The sequence below is a fragment of the Drechmeria coniospora genome, chromosome 01, assembly GCF_001625195.1.
Source record: "Drechmeria coniospora strain ARSEF 6962 chromosome 01, whole genome shotgun sequence".
Taxonomy (NCBI): Eukaryota; Fungi; Ascomycota; class Sordariomycetes; order Hypocreales; family Ophiocordycipitaceae; genus Drechmeria; species Drechmeria coniospora.
This window is the reverse complement of record NC_054389.1, coordinates 7,679,245-7,696,176: the sequence shown is the minus strand read 5'-3', so window position 1 is coordinate 7,696,176 and position 16,932 is coordinate 7,679,245. Positions and strand designations below refer to the sequence as shown.

Sequence of the window (16,932 nt, the reverse complement as noted above, 5' to 3'; positions counted from 1 at the left end):
GACCAGCCAACCAAGCCCCCTCGAAGCAGACGCGACCGAGGTGCCGAGAGTGAAGGAGAACGAGGCAGAGAGGCGCGGAAAGTCAGAGTCGGTCTCGGCCGCGCGAGGAGAGCTGCATCGGATCAGCCGAGCGGAAAGCGGCCCACGGCGTCATGAAATCCATCGCCGTGCTCTCGGCCCTCCTGGCCGGCGTCTCGGCCGTCGCCGTTCCGGGCGCGCCGACGACGGTCTCGTACGAAGGCTACAAGGTCTTCCGCGTGCAGGTCGGCACCAAGTCGCAGCATGTGAACGATGTCATCGCCAAGCTCGGCCTCAGCACGTGGCAGCCGCCGTCGCGCAAGGGCGCCTTTGCCGACATCGAGGTGCCGCCCAGCAAGCTCGCCGCTTTCCGGCGCGAGATGAAGGGCATGGACATGGTCGCCATGCACGAGGACCTGGGCTCGTCCATCGCGGATGAAGGCGCCTTCCAGACCTACGTCGGTGAGACGCCCCCCCCCCTCGTCGCGCGTCGGATCGCGTCCAAGGTCGATGCTGACGTCGCGTCGACAGAGGGTTCCCTCAACGGCACCTGGTTCAACTCGTACCACGCGTACAGCGACCATCTGCAGTTCCTCCGCGACCTGCAGGCCAGCCACGCGAGCAACTCGGAGATTGTGACGTCGGGCAACTCTCTCCAGGGCAATGCCATCACCGGCATCCACTTCTGGGGCAGCAGCGGCAAGGCCAACAAGCCGGCCATCGTCCTGCACGGCAACGTCCACGCCCGCGAGTGGATCACATCCATGGTACGTTGCTTGTTCTCCTCGGCGCCGCACGGCACGGCAAAGGGCGACTGACGTCGGGCGGAAAGGTGGTCGAATTCTTCGCCAACGCGCTCCTCGACGGCCTCAAGAGCGGCGGCGAGATCCAGGCGCTCGTCGACAAGTACGACTTTTACTTCTTCCCCATCGTCAACCCCGACGGTACGAGCTTCCCCTGCCACGCGGAGGCGAGCGGAGGCGAGCTGATCCCTTTTCAGGCTTCCTGTACTCGCAGACGAGCGACCGGCTGTGGCGCAAGAACCGTCAGAAGTCGTCGGGGTCGAGCTGCGTCGGCCACGACATCAACCGCAACTGGCCGTACATGTGGGGGAAGCCCGGAGCGTCGAGCAACCCCTGCGCGCAGGACTATCGCGGCATGGGCCAGGGTGACGCCCCCGAGACCAAGGCGCTGTCCGACTTTCTCCTGAAGGTCAAGAAGAGCCAAGGGCTGAAGCTGTACATCGACTACCACTCGTACTCGCAGCTGTTCATGACGCGTACGTATCGCCCCCCTCACCGCGTCCTCGCCTCGGAGGCTCCAGGCTGGCGGCACCGGCGCTGACAAGTCGACAGCATACGGCTACACCTGCGACGAGTTGCCCGCCAACAACGACGAGCTGCAGTCTCTCGCGAGCGGCGCCGTCGAGGCCATCAAATCGGTGCACGGCCTCAGCTTCGAGTACGGCCCCATCTGCACGACCATCTACCGCGCGTCCGGTAGCAGCGTCGACTATGTCGCCGAGGTGGTCAAGGCTGACTACAGCTTCACGTCAGAGCTACGGGACAAGGGCCGGTACGGCTTCATCCTGCCGGCCAACCAGATCGTGCCCGCCGGCGAGGAGGCGCTCGCGGGCTTCAAGTATCTGCTGGAGAATATGAAATAGGCGACCGACGGCGGCGGGTTGGCGACGGGCGGACGAGGTCGAGGGCGAAATCAGGCAAGCGTGTACATCGGACCTTGAGTTGTTTGGGAGAGTTTGCGGCAGGGACACCGAGGGAGGGGCTTGAAGGAGGAAGTGACTGGTCATCATGTTCGTTCATTTCGTTCATGTTCGCTCAATGGTATTGTTCATGCTTCGTAGCCAAGCCATGCTCGCAGCGCACGACGTTCATGGTCTTTCTGTGTTTAGCTCTCCGCGACGAAAATCTCCTTGAACCGGTGCGTGGCGGCGACGACGGCGGTGCAGAGGCCAAAGTCTGGCGACGGTCTGCCGTCAGCGAGAGGTGCGGCATGGCAGAGGGCGAAGGGGGGGACAGACCGACGCCGGGGCCAAGATCCTTGGAGCTCAGGACCTTGATGGACAGGTCGGGGTTGACCTTGCCGATGATCTGGACGGCATTCCCGTTGCTCAGGTGAGCGTCCTGTGCGTCCGCTCGTCAGTCTAGGGTGCCACACGACGGGCAGGAGGGGTGACGAGGGTACCCGGTTGAGGACGACGGTAACGGTGCCGTCGGCGTCGATGGTCGCCTGGTCGCCACGTAGCTGGGTGACCTTGCCGACCATGGTGACGAGGCGGCCGGCGAAGGCGTCGAGATGCTGCGCCGTGATGCGCGGGGCGGAGATGCTCTCGGCCATGATGCGAGGAAAGGGTCGGGATGGCGTTGGGCGGGAGCGTGGCTATGCGTAGAGACGAAGAGGAATGGAGATAATTGAACGAAGCACGAGCGGATTTCGGTGCGAGAGACGTGGCGCGTCGAGGAGATGTCGCGATGTCACGTGCAGCGCGAGGGTTGGTCTGCCTCGCTCCGGGCCGAAGGAGCCCGCAGGCGGTGCAAAGGATGGACTGTTCTGGAAGGTTCGTATACTAATTACTCTACATGTAAGTACTTAGTACGGAGTACGGAGCACTGTACAGCAAGTGCAAGTTGTAGGCACTTGCATGCTGTAGAGAGAGTAATTGTACTGTATGTACAGCACATACAAGTGCTGTACTCGCATTATACTCCGTATCCGAGTACTGTACAGTAGGTGTATGCACTATCGGTGGTGCATCAACTATTAGGTACCTAGTACTTGTACATGACTGCTCAGGTACTGTACTGTACAGTAGGTGCACAAGTACCGGCACCTGTGTACTTGAGTAGTATTAACGTGCTGGCAGTGAGCCCGCGGAATCACCTTGTCGGATGACATGATTGCCGCTTCATACCTACGAGTGCCGCAATGGATGGAATGGCATCGTACGAGTGCTGTACTTGCACACGCAATCATGATCATCTTGGCACTCTACAGAGTGCTAGTGTCATTAGGGGTTAATGACCGCTGTGGTACGAACTGTTTTGGCCAAACGCAGGCATCGAGGCTGCAGTTAGCAGTACCGTTTAGAGGTGCACAGCATGCCCAAGTATTGCAAGTACGCTTAAGCGTAGAAATACCAAAGTACGGGTACCTGGTAACACTAGGTACCTATGGATACTTGGGTGTACAAGCAGGTGTCATTGAAGCACTAGGCAAGTACTTGCAAACAAGTACTGTATGTGTAATACTCCGTACCGTACGGAGTACTCCGTATGGTGCACTCCAAACTCCGTACACAAGTACAAGTAGGCGAACATACGTACTTGCAAGCACAAGTGGGTGGACAAGTATTAATTACTAGGCGAACAAGTAGGTGTACTTAAGTACAGTACTGTACTGTAAGTACCTACTCCGTACGGAGTACTCCGTACACTACTGGTACTTGTCACTACCGGTACTTGTAACTTAGTACCGGCACTTGTAACTACCGATGTAACTGCCGGTACTTGTTACTACCGGCACTTGTAACCCCATGTCAGTAAATGCCTGAAGGATTGGCCGAGTGGATGCATCGTTCCTCATTGATCGCCCGGTGTGCGGCAAGGGATTTTATTAGTAACCAGAGCACTCCTGGTTGGTGAGGCAGAAAAGGATAAACTAGATATACTCCATACCTGGTACGATGCGATGCCTCTTTCTATTAAGCCCAAGTTTACTCACATGCATACTGTACTATACTGTACTATACTGTACGTACTTACTCCGTACCTCCGGAACCTCCATAATGCAACTGAAAATTACATGTCATTGTGCAACATGGAGCCTCAAAAGCACTACTGTAGGTACTTATTATTGCGATCCTGCTGCTGCCAGTCGGACTGTGGTGCATCAACCCTTTCGCACTTTGGCGGCCATGCGATTCAAGCGCAATGTAATACTTGTAGCTGACGGCGCTTCTCTACAGATGATCGACAAAGCTGCGCAAGGCACGGAGCAAAGTGCGGTGCAAGTAAAGGGTGGGACATGATGGTGTTGCATTCGTAATTCAACCATTTCCTGCGGACCATTCCCCGCGGACCATTCCCCGCGGACCATTCCCCGCGGACCATTCCCCAACGTGTACTGTACAGTACATATGCGGTGCATGGCCTTGAGAACCTCAACGCTTTCTCCAGCCATTCTACTGCCATTCTCCAACCATTCATCGTGGAATATCGTCGACTGCGCCGCGCAGCAAATTGCCGCCAACTTGCTGCGCGAGTGTTGCGTGGTCACGGCGGTCCTCCATGGCCCCGTCGCGCTCCTGATCCTTCGTCCTCGGAGAGATGTTGTGGGCCGTGGCCGTCGTTGCCCCGTTCGCGCCCGATCCTTCCTGCGGCCGACATTCCTGCCGGTGACGTGGTCGGCCCCGAGGTCCAGCGGGCGTCGAGGAAATCGTCCGGGCCTGCTGTGCCGCTTCTGCTGTGGTTTGCCGAGGCGGAGCGCGGTGCCAGTCTCGAAGGAGGCACGTCCTCAGCAGCACCTCTGGTGGCACAGGTTTCTCAAGCTCGACTTGGGCAGGCATTGTTTCAGCCAGAGCTTGCTCTCTCCGCCCGACGCCCTGCCGCTGAACTGCACCTCACCCCGACCACATGCGAGCCAGGACCAATGCATCATCATATGCATGGCTTTCTTGGCCGTGACGGTGGACTGGAAGACCTCGTAGGCCACCTTGTCGACCTTGCAGTCCTTGGCCGTCCCGAAGAACCAGCCACGGTCCTCGAAGACGTGCACGGACACGACGTCTCCGACGCAGTCCGACCTGCAATCGCTCGACGCCTCGCTCGGTGATGCGTCGGTGCTGGCCAGCGGGCTTGCGAGGCCCCCAACGGCCAGCATCGACAGGATAACGTGTCGATCAATGCGCATCGTGAACACCGTGGTGACCGGACCTTGCTGCGGCGTATTCGAAAAGCCGTGGGATGCAAGGGTGGGCGCCCTCGGCGAGGAAGGCCGGCCCATTATATACCCGACGACGGCACAGGCCGAGGCGAGGTTCCCCGACGAAGCCGTCGATGCTCGACGTCCCACGGCGCTCGCCTCTCCCTCGGTGCCCGCCAAGGTCCGGCGCTCTCCCCATCGTCGCACGTGTGCTTGGAATCGTCCGATGAGACGGGTGCGAGGTTCCTCGGGACCGATAATGGCATGTTGCGGTATTTATTGGGCGGAGCGACCAATGAACGCCAACGGGCACCGGCTCCGACTGGAGATGCCCGCCCACATGCAGTCGTGGACGGGACGACCGGGCGGTCCGTACGCGCAGGCGGCGGGCGACACCACTCGTGCGAGAGCCGGCCCTCTGCGCGTCGGCAAGGTGCCGGGCGTGCCCAAGCACGATACGCTCGACGCCTTGCCGAGAGGTGCAGGCAGAGCACCCGCCGCAGGACCGGAGAACGAAGCGGGTGAGAATACGGCTCACGTTCACGCTCGCACGCCCGGCTCCGTCGGCGCGGGGGGCAATCGACAACGGCGCGCGTGCTCTGTGCGGTCCCAAGGGTCATCACCTCGCAGGCCTGACGACGACGACGCGAAGGAACCATTAGGTAATTCGTGGCAACTGTATCCGTGCCGCTCAGGTGACGAGTGGATCTTGGTGGTGCGCGGCGGACGCATCACGGTCCATGTCTCCCACGACCCATGGCGGACGGCCCACGCAGCAAAATGCGACGACGATTCTTGCTACTTGGTGTCCCTCCGCACGCCGTAGTGTGCTTGCCTGTGGGCGTCGGTATCCAGAATGGCGGCAATAAGAGGTCGGCTTCGGGTGCGGAGATGGTCGAGCAAGGGTCAGGGTCGCACCGGTCGGCAGTGCGCACGCCAAGCTTGGAGGGGATGCGCAACGAGAGGCGAAGGAAGGGCAAGAGGAAGGCGGCGACTCGGCGAGAGAGGTGCATGGCGTTCTCGGCGACCGCAGGGCGACGCCGGCGGTTCGGAATGTGACGGCATGGAGAGTCTCTCGGAGAGCCCACGGCAAGGCCGGCAGACCGTGGTGTCCATGGACGGCGGTCGTTTCTCTCGGGGCGGGGGGTGATTTTCACCATGATGGATTCCCCCACGCATCAAGGCCGGCAGACCGTGGTGCCCATTGACAGCGGTCGTTTCTCTCGGGGCTGGGTGTGATTTTTACGATAATGGATTCCCCACGGACCAAGGCCGGCAGACCGTGGTGCCCCTGGACAACGGTCGTTATTCTCCGGGCGGGGGGGGGGGTTTCACCAGGATGGATTACCCCACGGATCAAGGCCGACAGAGCGTGGTGCCCCTGGACAACGGTCGTTTCTCTCCGGGAGGGGGGTGATTTTCACTATAATGGATTCCCCACGCATCAAGGCCGGCAGACTGTGGTGCCCATGGACAGCGGTCGTTTCTCCGGGGCGAGAGGTGATTTTGGTAATTTTCACTATAATGAATTCCCGCACGGATCAAGGCCGGCAGAACGTGGTGCCCATAGACGGCGATCGTTTCTCTCCGGGCCGGGGGTGATTTTTACCATGATGGATTCCCCCACGGATCAAGGCCGGCAGACACTGGTGCCCCTGGACAACGGTCGTTGTTCTCCGGGCGGGGGGTGATTTTTACCATAATGGATTCCCCCATGCATCAAGGCCGGCAGACCGTGGTGCCCTTGGACAACGGTCGTTGTTCTCCGGGCGGGGGGTGATTTTCACCATAATGGACTCCCCCACGTATTAAGGCCAGCAGACTGTAGTGCCCCTGGACAACGGTCGTTTCTCTCCGGGCGGGGGGTGATTTTTACCATGATGGACCCCCCCACACATCAGGTCGTGTCCGTGCCGGGATTGGCCTGGTCGAGGCCAAAGTTGGCACCCGTGGCTGTCGTCGACTTGGGCCGCGATGGCTCCATGGCCTCTGCCCCATGTCTTTGGCAGACGGACTGCAAGTGCCGCCATCGAAACGTCGGTCGCGGCACGGCCGAGATGGGACGGAATCTGGTTGTCGGCCTGACGCCGTCGGAATCGGGACATGTTTCGGGAGCAGACCATGCACGGCCGGACCCTGACGCGGGTTGGAATGAGAGACCATGGAACGGGTGCCGTCTCGAAGTGGCCAGTCGGCCCCCAGCATGTGGAACCGCTGCAGAGGCCCATCCCATGCTGGCAGCGGCCACGCACGGAGCAGACCATTCATGGCCGGGCCCTTGGGCGATTGAGAACGGGAGACCATGCAGCGGGCGCCGTCTCGAAGCTGCCGGCTGTAGGCGTACCGAGTAGACCTGTTGCCGAGGCCCATCCGATGCTCGCAGCGGCCACTCGTAGACCTTTCGGACACCCATCAGCTGTGCAAGAGGCCCAATCCGATGCTGGCAGCGGCCACTCGTGGACCTTTCGGACACCCATCAGCTGTGCAAGAGGCCACGGTTGGCGGGGAGAACCGGCGGTCGAAGCTGGGGCCTTGACGGCGGAAGGGCGGGAATCGGAAGCGGAAAGCAAGGTCGACCGTCCACAGATGCGGGCCGCAGGACCATCTCGTCCTCGTCCTCGTCCTCGGGTGTCGTGCTGCGCCGTGCTGGGTGTCGTGCTTCGAGGTGTGGTGGAAGTCGGACGACCCCTCTCGTCTGCTGCTCGCTCTGCCCAGCGGCAGCCAATGACATGGCCCGTCGGAGCACCATTCTGCACACGTTGCAGGCACTTTCTCAACGTACCAGCACAGCAAGTAATCGTAAATGCACGGCGTACTTGACCCTGGACACACGCAAGTACCAGTACGTGAAATAGAGTGAAGTGTACTTGAACTGTTGCACATGCGCTGTCCGCAGTGTGATCGACCGGGCAGCGGTACCTACGGCGGGAATGTCTGGTAAGATTGCCGCTCCATGCCTACTGGGTAGGGGAGCATTAGGTGCCATAACCGATGGAAGGGCACGGAGTAATATAGAGTACTCCGTGCTTGCAATGGTATTGACATACGAGTGCATCTCCATCTTGGCATTCCGTACTCCGTACTCTGTAGGATGCAGGTAATAATAGTAATGGCCATTGTGATACGTCCTGCTTTGGCGGAGTGCAAGTATTAATGTCGTGAATGAAATGACCGAGCTCTTGCTGTACTGTCAGCCGAGTCAAGTACAGCACGGAGTACATGTACAGGACATGCTTGCGCAAGTGCATGTACGGAGTAGTTGCAGGTAAATATTTGGGCGATGGGAAAAGAGTGTAATATTTTCCCTCCATTTCCTGCGCACAAGCACTGTGCCATTCCACGACGATACGTTGGTTGAAAATCCCCACGCCCTCTCCAGCTATTCATCGTCGACCACGATCAACTGCGCCGCACAATTCGATATCCGCACTTGTACTTGCATGTACCTGCACTTGCACTTGCACTCGTACATGCATGCTCATGGCAGTGATGCTTGTCATGGCCCCGTTCGCTTGCCCCTTGTCGTGGCGGATATTTGGGCATGTGGTTGCCGTCGCGCTGTTCGCTTGTCCTGTTGTCGGGCTTGTTGGGGCCCGTGGTTGTCATCTCGTCCGATCCTTTCCTGCGTCGGATATTCTTGGGTGCGGCTGGCATTAGAGGAAACGGTCCTTTGCCGTCGCCCTGGCTGCGGTTGCCGAAGCAGATGACGGTGCCGACGGCGACGAATGCACGACCTTTAGCAGCACCGCTTCTGGTCGCAAAAGGTGACAAACGTCGGCTTGGCCAGGCAGTGGTTCGACCACTTCTCGTAAACGCCGCCGCCCGACGCCGTCCCGCTGAATTGTATCTCGCCAGATTTGCATTGCAGCCAGGACCACTGCGGCAGATGCTTCAATATCCTCTCCGTGAAGGCGGGCTTGAAGGCCTCGTAGGTTGCCCTGTCGACCGTGCAATCCACCGCTTTCGGGAAAAACCAAGCACGGTCCTCGGAGAGTTGCATCGACACGACGTCTCCCACGCAGTCCGACCTGCAACCATTCGACGGCGTGCTCGGCACGTCCTTGCTCGGTGACGTGTCGGCGCCGGCAGGTGGGGTTGCCAGCCTCGCCGCCGCCACGGACAGGATCAAGTTCCAGGCGATGAGCATCGTGGGTGCCGCGCCGCGGGGATGTAACTGCGCTCTCGAAAGGTGGCGGGTGCAAGAATGGCGAGCAAGTCAGCATCGGTGACGAGCGTCCCCGGAGGAAAGTTCGGCCCTTTTATAGCAGTCCACGGCACGACGCGAGGGCGAGCTTCCCCCGCCAAGGTGTCGATTGTCCACGCCTTTTTTGCGTCTGGCTCCCTTGTCGTGCTTGCCAAGGCCAGGTGCTTCCCCAAGTACTTGCATCATCACGCATGCAGTTGGAATCGCCGAGACTGCCATGTGCTTGGGCATGTTCCTTTATTCTTTTGGACAGAAAATGGCACGTCGCAGCCGACCGAGTAACCAATAAAGGCCATCAAGGATGCCCACTTCCATGCACCCGTCGACATGGAACGGACCAAGCGTGCTCCGTTGGAAGCAGCAAAGCTCTGCGTGCAAGTCAGCCCAAGTGTGCTCCGTAGGAAGCAGTAAAGCTCTGCGTGCAAAAGCCAGCAGCTTCCGCGACATGCCGGGTTTAGCCAAGCACACCAAGTGTAGCAGGACCAGAGCCTGGGCGGGAACCAACTGGAGGTGCAGAGCAAGCAGGTGAGAAGTTGAGAATACTTGCTGCAGGTGTTGACACCCCCTGCTCGGTTGACATGGCCAATCACCACGACCAATCACCGCAGAGCAAGTACAGTACAACCAAGTATCACTGTACTACAAGTTTTTGGTTGTGCATGTACAGTACAGTCAGTCTCAAGGGCCACACTGATCATGAACATGAGGGAAAAATTAGGTAATCGGAGGAAAGCATACCTACCTCAGGTGCCGGGTGGATCTTGGTGGTGCTCGCGCATCAAGGATCCTTATCTTTCCAAGCAATGGCAGACTGCAAACTTGGCGAGATACCACGAGGATTATCAATAGAATCCCTCCGTACTCCGCAGTCCAGGTGTCGGTATCCAGAACAATGGCAACATGAGGTCAGCGTTCCTCGCGGGGCTGGGCGTGATTTCCACCGCCATGGATCCCCCAGCGTATCGAGTCGTGACCATGCCGTGACGCCGAGGCGCTTCTGCTCGTGCGACGGGGATGGATGGGCCTGGTAGAGGCTGATGCTGGCACCTCGCCGTCCTCGGCTCCGGCCACGCATGGCCACACGGTCGTCGGCCCCGTGTCTTTGGCCAACGGACTGCCGCCGTCGAAATATCCGTCGTCGCCCGGCAGAGATTTGCCAGAGTCTGGCCGTTGGCCTCAGGCCTTTGGAACCGGGTGACGGCTCGCGAGCAGACGGTTCGTGGCCGAAGCTTGACGCGATTGGAAACGGGAGACCCTCGAGCCGGTCCCACCTCGAGCCGGTCCCACCTCGAACATGCCGGCCGCTTCTCCAGAACGCGGACCCATGGCCGAGGCCAATGCTGGCGGCCGCCACCCACGGCCCTTGTCGGATACGCATCGGCCACGCGCGAGGCGACGGGGGGTGGGGAGAGGCTGGCAGCCGAACCTTGGCCAGAGGGGCGGAGCCGGGGCGGAGCCGGGGCGGAGCGGGAATCGGAAGCGGCAAGCAGAGGGCGGTCGTCCACCGTTGCTGGCGGCGGGACCATCTCGTGTCGGTCGGTGCCGGCTGCGGCGAGCCCATGGGTGTCCCGTCGACACGCGTCGGCCGTTGTTTGCACATCGGTGACTGGTGACCGTGTCCGAGCTGTCGATGGCTGCGACGCATCGCTTCCACCCGTACGGTGCATGTACGGCCCTGTCCCCGGGCGTGCGCGCGACGCCATCATCAGCTGCGCCGATGCCCCCGAGCAGGTGAGGGCGAGCGACGAACCGTGGCGTGTCACCCCAGGGCGTGCCTTGTTCGAGGCATGGCAGTGGCGAGGACGAGGAACGCTCGCAGGTGGACGTGCAGGCACGAGAGGTGCCCACGCACGTGCGCGGGTACCGGCGTACCGTAGGTGGACAGTAGGCACCGCACTGTGCCGGTTCGTCTCGACGGCTCGAAAGATGGCCCGAGAAGGAGGGGGCGTGAGACAGCGTCGACGCCACACAGAGGCCGAAAGCATGCCAGCGACAGCACGCAGCCAAGCTGCGGCCAATGACGGACGAGGCGCAGGCTCAGGGCTCTGTCCGAGTGCCGGGGTCGGCGGCGCTGCCGGGCCTTGCGCGGTGCCGTGTGCGGTGCTGTGTGTTGTGCCGTGTGCGGTGCTGCGTGCGGAGCTGCTTGCGTGTGGTATGCAGGTGCCAGGTGTCGTGCTGTGCCGTGCCGTGCTGCTTTGCGGTGTAGTCGTACAGTACGCACTGGGTGCCTCGCAGACTGTGCCGTGCCAATCGTCAGCCTTGCCATGTCGTGCCCTGCGATTGAGCGCAGCCTCTGCATCGTTTCAGACGGACGCAATGCCGCACGCGCATGCCTGCGACGGCACCTCGAACTTTGCTTTCGTCCAGTTCGGCACACCGCACGAGAAAATGGCACGAGGAAACGGGCGCGCGTCGTTGGTTTCTGTGGCCTCCTACGACCCAGCAGTGAGCACCCAGAGGTGACTACAGAAGAACTCGGCAGTGAGCACCCAGCGGCGACCGCCCAGCAGTGATGACCCAGCAGTAATGACCCAGCAGTGAGCACCCGGCGGCGGCCATCCAGCAGTAATGACCCAGCCGTGATGACCCATCAGTGATGACCCAGCCGTGATGACCCATCAGTGATGACCCAGCCGTGATGACCCATCAGTGATGACCCAGCCGTGATGACCCAGTAGTGATGACCCAGCAGTGAGCAACCAGCGACGACCACGTAGCAGAAATGGCCCAGCAGTAATGGCCCAGCAGGAATGGCCCAGCAGTAATGGCCAAGCAGTGAGCACCCAGCGGCAACCACCCAGCAGTAATGTCCCAGCAGTAATGACCCAGCAGTAATGACCCAGCAGTAATGACCAAGCATGTAGCACCCAGAGGCGACCACCCGGCAGAAATGGCCCAGCAGTAATGGCCCAGCAGTAATGACCCAGTATTAATGACCCGGTACTCCGGACAATGCTTGTGGTTATGAGTGCCGTAAGTACCCAGCAGTGATGACCTAGCAGTGAGGACCCAGCAGTGACCCAGCATGACTGTCCACCCACGAGTGACCACCTACCAGGGACTACATCAGCACCAGGGACTACCTCAGCGCCAGGGACTACCTCAGCACCAGGGACTACCTCAGCACCAGGACTACCTAGTACCTCATACGGTGCGGTGGCAAAAGCGTCAATTCAATTTGGCGTAGTTACGCTACATCGTCAATAGTGGCTGTGCCATCTGCCGATTGCCACCGACCGTCTGCTGCTGCGCGCGACACAGTGCATCTGCGGCACCCACCGTGGCCGGCTCCAGCGAGTTACAGTGGACGGCTGGTACAGAGGCTGCCGTCACGGGTGTGCATGTGCTAGTCTCCAGCGCCCAGTGGAAAACCCCACGTACCTTAACCGGCTCCCAGTATTACTATAATACTGCACAGTACGGAGTCGAGCAGCGACTGCCCCCCCCCCTCCCCCAAAGGACCTGCGCTAACCGCTCCGGCGTCGGTGGCGAGGACAAGCTTTGGCCAACGACTGCTGCGTAATCGATGCCGTTGCCCAAAACGGTCCCCTCTTCCCCTCCCACCCCCTCCTCGTCTCGCCCTCGCACGCCCAACCAACTCGACACCACAGGCATCTTCCGGCCCCCTCCGCCCTGCGCCCCCGTCGGCAGCTTGGTGCTGTCCATTGTTGCCTCGCCGCGAGTAGCTCCATCGGTACTCGACGTACGGAGTGCCGCGTCCGGAGTGCGAGGTCGAGGCATGTGCATTTTTGGACCTTTGCTTCCCCCACTCCATTCAGCTTCCCCAGTGGACGCTGCGAGAGACAGACCGCCGCCTAGTCCCAGCAGGGCCTCTCTCCTCCTCACGCCCCCCCCCCCCCCCCCCTCTCTTCGCCCTCTCTGGTTGCTTGTGGCCGTGGTGCCTGGTTCCCTGCCTCGCCTGCTGTATTTCCTTCTTCGCCCAAATCAATTGCGTACCCTTAAGGCCTCTTGCTCTCCCGTTGCCCGTGAAGCACCAGTGACACTCGTCGTCCCCTCTCATCAATCTCGCCATCCCATCAGCGTCACACCGCAGCACACTGACTCGTCCACCATCCCGGCCGCTTCGAACGCCCACCTGCTTCCGGATACGGCGGAACGGCTCCAGAGGCAGACTGAGCTGCCGGACGAGCGAGTAGACGAGCAGACGAGCAGACGAGCAGACGAGCAGAAGAGCAGACGAGCAGACTAGCAGACGAGCAGACGAGCAGACGAGCAGACGAGCAGACGGGCGAGCCGAACAGACGGGCGAGCCGACGAGCGACCGAGCTGCCCGACCGATCACGCACCGCCGTCGACTGCCGACATCGTCGCGGCGCAGCATGACGGCGACGAGCATACCGACCCCGGACGACGTGCCCGCCTACATGGCCCAGATGACCGACAACAGCGACGTGCTCGTCGACCCGCGCATGGCCATGTCCTTTTACGGCGTCAAGACGGAAAAGGACGTGGCGGCCGATTCGCCGAGCCAGTTCATGATGACGCCGAGGATGTTTGCCGACGGCGACGACAATGATAACTTCGTCGTCGACCTCGACCGGCCATCCCGGGAACCGTCGTATCACCACGCGGCCTCGACGCCCCGTGCCGCCGCCGAATCCGCCCTCGACGCCGTCGAGCTTGCACCGCTCATCATATCCCCCCCATCCTCCAACACCCCCCCCGACTCGCCGCGGACCAAGGCCCCTCCCTCCTCCGCCCAGCCGGGGGCGAAAAGGTGCTCGACGACGAAGCGGCAGCCGACGGCGTCGAGGACGAAGAGGAAACGCAGTCGCGCCCAGCCGTCAACGCCCTCGACTTCGCCCGCCAAGAAAGGCTCGCCCTGCGCCGCCGCCGCCGCCGCTGGCAGGAAGACGGCCAAGAAGGCGACCAAGGAAGACGCGCGCCGTCACCACAGCCTCGAGCGCAACCGCGTCGCCGCCTCCAAATGCCGCGAGAAGAAGAAGCAGTGGGTGCACGAGCTCGAGTCCAAAAAGGCCGAGCTCGAGGCTCTGCACGCGAGCCTGCTCGTCGAATGCACCAACCTGCTCGAGGAGTCGACGCAGATCAAGAACCTGCTCATGGACCACGCCGCCTGCCACGACCCCAACATCGACATGTGGCTCGACAACGAGGCGACGCGCTTCGTCCACCGGCCCTCCGACCTCGCCTCCCTGCCCCCGCCGCAACCTCAGCCGCCCCAAGGCTCGGCTCGCCGCCATTCCAGCATCGGCAGCCTCATGTCCATCCAGAGCCAAAACGGTGAGTGTGAGCGTCGAGGCCGCGGCTGTGGCAACGTCGTAGGGGCCCCGCGCTAACCTCGGAGCCAAGGACGTGCAGACTCCGTCGAGCAGCCGTCGTCGACGGTGCGAACCGAGGACGCGACAATGCCGTTTCCCGTTCTGTCGCCCGTGCTGAAGAAGGAACCCATCAACTACGACTACATGCCCGACGAGCTTTTCCGGGACGACTGACGCCGAAGCCGACGTCAAGGATGCTGCCATCTCTCCGACGAAATCGCGAGCAAAACGAAACACATCAACGAATGTCGCCCATAATTTCCGCCCCCCGTGGAAGAGTGAGTGGTGGCCGTCGGGGAGCGGTCCTGCGACTGTACGTACGAAACCGGCTTTTCTGAACCGCCTTGCTGGGATGATGCAAACTCGAGGCCATTTGGTGTAGTAGTTGTTGACTCGAAAAACAAAAAACTGCTTCCAATTCCACTTCCACTCATCCCGCAACACTTGCCTAACCTGTACTGTATGTCTGACTCAACAGATGCTTGACTCAACAGATGTTTGCCTCAACAGTGGCGTGCGGGCAGGAACCTGGACGGCGCTTTCGTACCCATGCCGTCGTTTATGAATCGTCCATGTTGGCAGGGCCGCAGATAAGCATCGTGGAATGGTTGAACGGCGCTGGCCCAGCCTCGTGCTCATGTTTCCCTCCTCCACCACACCCCTCCTCTCGCGCCGTGGACCGTCTCCCGCCATGGTTCGGGAGCCACTTTCGCGCGAGCCGGTGGAGATTTCAGCGAGGGACCCGAGCAGACGCGAGCTGTGAATTCATCGGCGGCGCATCACTGTGCTGGGTGGCCACCACCCGGCCGGTCAAGGACGAGGTGAACGGCAGGCAATCCTGTATTGTGCTGATATACACCGGAGCATCGTACACGGCGCGAGGCCCTCTACCGCTTCTTGATCCACCCTCGCGCGTTCGACACGCCGCGGATGCGTTTCGTGTACTTCCAGAGGTGGCGGTACTTTGGTCCCTGCCGCTTCGCTTCCCAACCGCGCGCCTTGACGGGCGGCTTGAGGCTGTGAACACGGACCGGACGCAGCTCGACGTCGGCGCCGGGAATGCCGTGCCGAGCCATGACGTCGGCCGTGTCGCTGTCCCACACGGACCGAAACATGTGGAAGCCAAACGGCTTCAGGCCAAACTTGTCCCGCAGCGACTTCAGCGAGAAGCCTTCCCTGCCCGCGTACAGCTCCTTGAGCTTGGCCACGTCGACCCTCTCGCCGGCCTTTTGCTCGAGCAGGAAGATGCCGAGGCGGTGGTAGGGCGCGCCCTTTTGCGAAAACGCCGGCAGCCACGGCACGGCGAGCTGGTCGTCGGCCCGGACGAGGCTCAGCGGCAGCGACGTGTCGGTCGGGCTCAGGCGGATGTTCGCCGCGAGGTAGTGGCACCGCTTGCCGAACCTGTCAGCCTCGACGTCCGGCACGTCGGCGTCGAGGACGACGACGGTGACGAGGCGCTCGCCCTTGTCGAAGAGCTGGACGCGTAAGCGCGGGGCGCGCTCGCTGACGATGCTGTCGACGACGTCGCCGGGTGACACCTTTTTCAGACGAAAGTAGAGCTGCACGTCGGCCGTCGGCTCGAGCTTGGGCAGTACGTCCGGCACGATGCTGAACTGCTCGATACGCTGCTTGACGAGGCGGTAGTCGTACGAGCGCCACTTCTTCTCGGCGTAGTGGCGGTAGATTGGTTTGTTCATGTCCCCTATTTGCAATTTCGGTCAGACACGAGCATGGATGAAACCCGTTTCGTCCTTTCCCTCTGGAATCTCACCCAGTCCGTCTTCGAATCGCTTCTTGACCAAGGGATCGTTGACGTCGGCCAGAATCTTGAGCTCCTCGACGTGCCGACGCAGACTCGCGAGCTTCGTGTCCTTCATCTGCTGGCCGCCGCGGATGTCCTCGGCGCCCTTGGCCTCGAGACGGGCAATCTTGGACAGCTCGGTGGCGATCTTGGACAGCTTATCCTCGCGGTCGGCGGCGAGGATCTTGCGGGCCTCCTGGAAGGCCTGAAAGGGCAGCTGCTCAAAGGGTATGTCGGCCGTCAACCGCATCGCCACGCGCCGCCTCCGCGAGCCGACGGGCATCTTGCCGGCCTTGATCAGCGCCGCCTCGAACTCGGGCAGCACCGTGCTCGGTTCGAGGTCGAGACCGACGGCTTCCTGCTGGGGACTCTGCACATCAGCAGCGCGGACGACGCCAGAGGTGAATGCGCGGATCGAGCATGGTTCCGGTCGAGATGGTAATTGCCGTGCAAGCGTTCTCGCCACGGCCCGACACCGCGACATGCTGCTGCGCGAGGTGTTGTTGTTTTTGAATTGTCGTCTCGGCCGTCGAAGCAGAAAATGCTTACTTCAATCAGCTGCCGCAGGAGGCAGAGCAAGTAACGTGACCCGTAATTAATACTCGCTGTATTTTCGGGGGTGTGACGCCTAGACCACCACTGGCGCGGAACTAGCCGGCTGCTGGTAC

General features: G+C 61.1%; 8 protein-coding genes across 8 annotated transcripts; 3 read left to right on the top strand and 5 right to left on the bottom strand.

Annotated features, from left to right (window-relative positions):
* Positions 1 to 152: 152 nt before the first annotated feature.
* Positions 153 to 1,684, top strand: DCS_02013 (carboxypeptidase; the record flags this gene model as incomplete). Its single annotated transcript, XM_040799344.1, has 4 exons — positions 153 to 785; positions 851 to 962; positions 1,019 to 1,297; positions 1,374 to 1,684. 4 exons carry the CDS (start codon positions 153 to 155, stop codon positions 1,682 to 1,684), a joined length of 1,335 nt encoding a protein of 444 aa, XP_040660227.1.
* Positions 1,685 to 1,856: 172 nt separating this feature from the next.
* On the bottom strand, positions 1,857 to 2,376 carry DCS_02012 (uncharacterized protein; the record flags this gene model as incomplete). Its single annotated transcript, XM_040799343.1, has 2 exons — positions 1,857 to 2,162; positions 2,224 to 2,376. 2 exons carry the CDS (start codon positions 2,374 to 2,376, stop codon positions 1,857 to 1,859), a joined length of 459 nt encoding a protein of 152 aa, XP_040660226.1.
* Positions 2,377 to 4,240: 1,864 nt separating this feature from the next.
* On the bottom strand, positions 4,241 to 5,040 carry DCS_02011 (uncharacterized protein; the record flags this gene model as incomplete). Its single annotated transcript, XM_040799342.1, has 2 exons — positions 4,241 to 4,590; positions 4,662 to 5,040. The coding sequence occupies 2 exons, from the start codon at positions 5,038 to 5,040 to the stop codon at positions 4,241 to 4,243; spliced, it is 729 nt and encodes a 242-aa protein (XP_040660225.1).
* A 214-nt stretch (positions 5,041 to 5,254) lies between these two features.
* On the top strand, positions 5,255 to 6,109 carry DCS_02010 (uncharacterized protein; the record flags this gene model as incomplete). Its single annotated transcript, XM_040799341.1, has 2 exons — positions 5,255 to 5,521; positions 5,993 to 6,109. The coding sequence occupies 2 exons, from the start codon at positions 5,255 to 5,257 to the stop codon at positions 6,107 to 6,109; spliced, it is 384 nt and encodes a 127-aa protein (XP_040660224.1).
* A 747-nt stretch (positions 6,110 to 6,856) lies between these two features.
* Positions 6,857 to 8,020, bottom strand: DCS_02009 (uncharacterized protein; the record flags this gene model as incomplete). The annotated part of the gene is made up of 2 exons (XM_040799340.1): positions 6,857 to 7,375; positions 7,742 to 8,020. 2 exons carry the CDS (start codon positions 8,018 to 8,020, stop codon positions 6,857 to 6,859), a joined length of 798 nt encoding a protein of 265 aa, XP_040660223.1.
* A 1,985-nt stretch (positions 8,021 to 10,005) lies between these two features.
* DCS_02008 (uncharacterized protein) lies at positions 10,006 to 11,462 on the bottom strand (the record flags this gene model as incomplete). The annotated part of the gene is made up of 2 exons (XM_040799339.1): positions 10,006 to 10,938; positions 10,989 to 11,462. 2 exons carry the CDS (start codon positions 11,460 to 11,462, stop codon positions 10,006 to 10,008), a joined length of 1,407 nt encoding a protein of 468 aa, XP_040660222.1.
* A 2,041-nt stretch (positions 11,463 to 13,503) lies between these two features.
* On the top strand, positions 13,504 to 14,637 carry DCS_02007 (uncharacterized protein; the record flags this gene model as incomplete). The annotated part of the gene is made up of 2 exons (XM_040799338.1): positions 13,504 to 14,425; positions 14,495 to 14,637. The coding sequence occupies 2 exons, from the start codon at positions 13,504 to 13,506 to the stop codon at positions 14,635 to 14,637; spliced, it is 1,065 nt and encodes a 354-aa protein (XP_040660221.1).
* Positions 14,638 to 15,350: 713 nt separating this feature from the next.
* Positions 15,351 to 16,748, bottom strand: DCS_02006 (putative ribosomal protein YmL35; the record flags this gene model as incomplete). The annotated part of the gene is made up of 2 exons (XM_040799337.1): positions 15,351 to 16,165; positions 16,235 to 16,748. The coding sequence occupies 2 exons, from the start codon at positions 16,746 to 16,748 to the stop codon at positions 15,351 to 15,353; spliced, it is 1,329 nt and encodes a 442-aa protein (XP_040660220.1).
* Between the last annotated feature and the right edge of the window lie 184 nt (positions 16,749 to 16,932).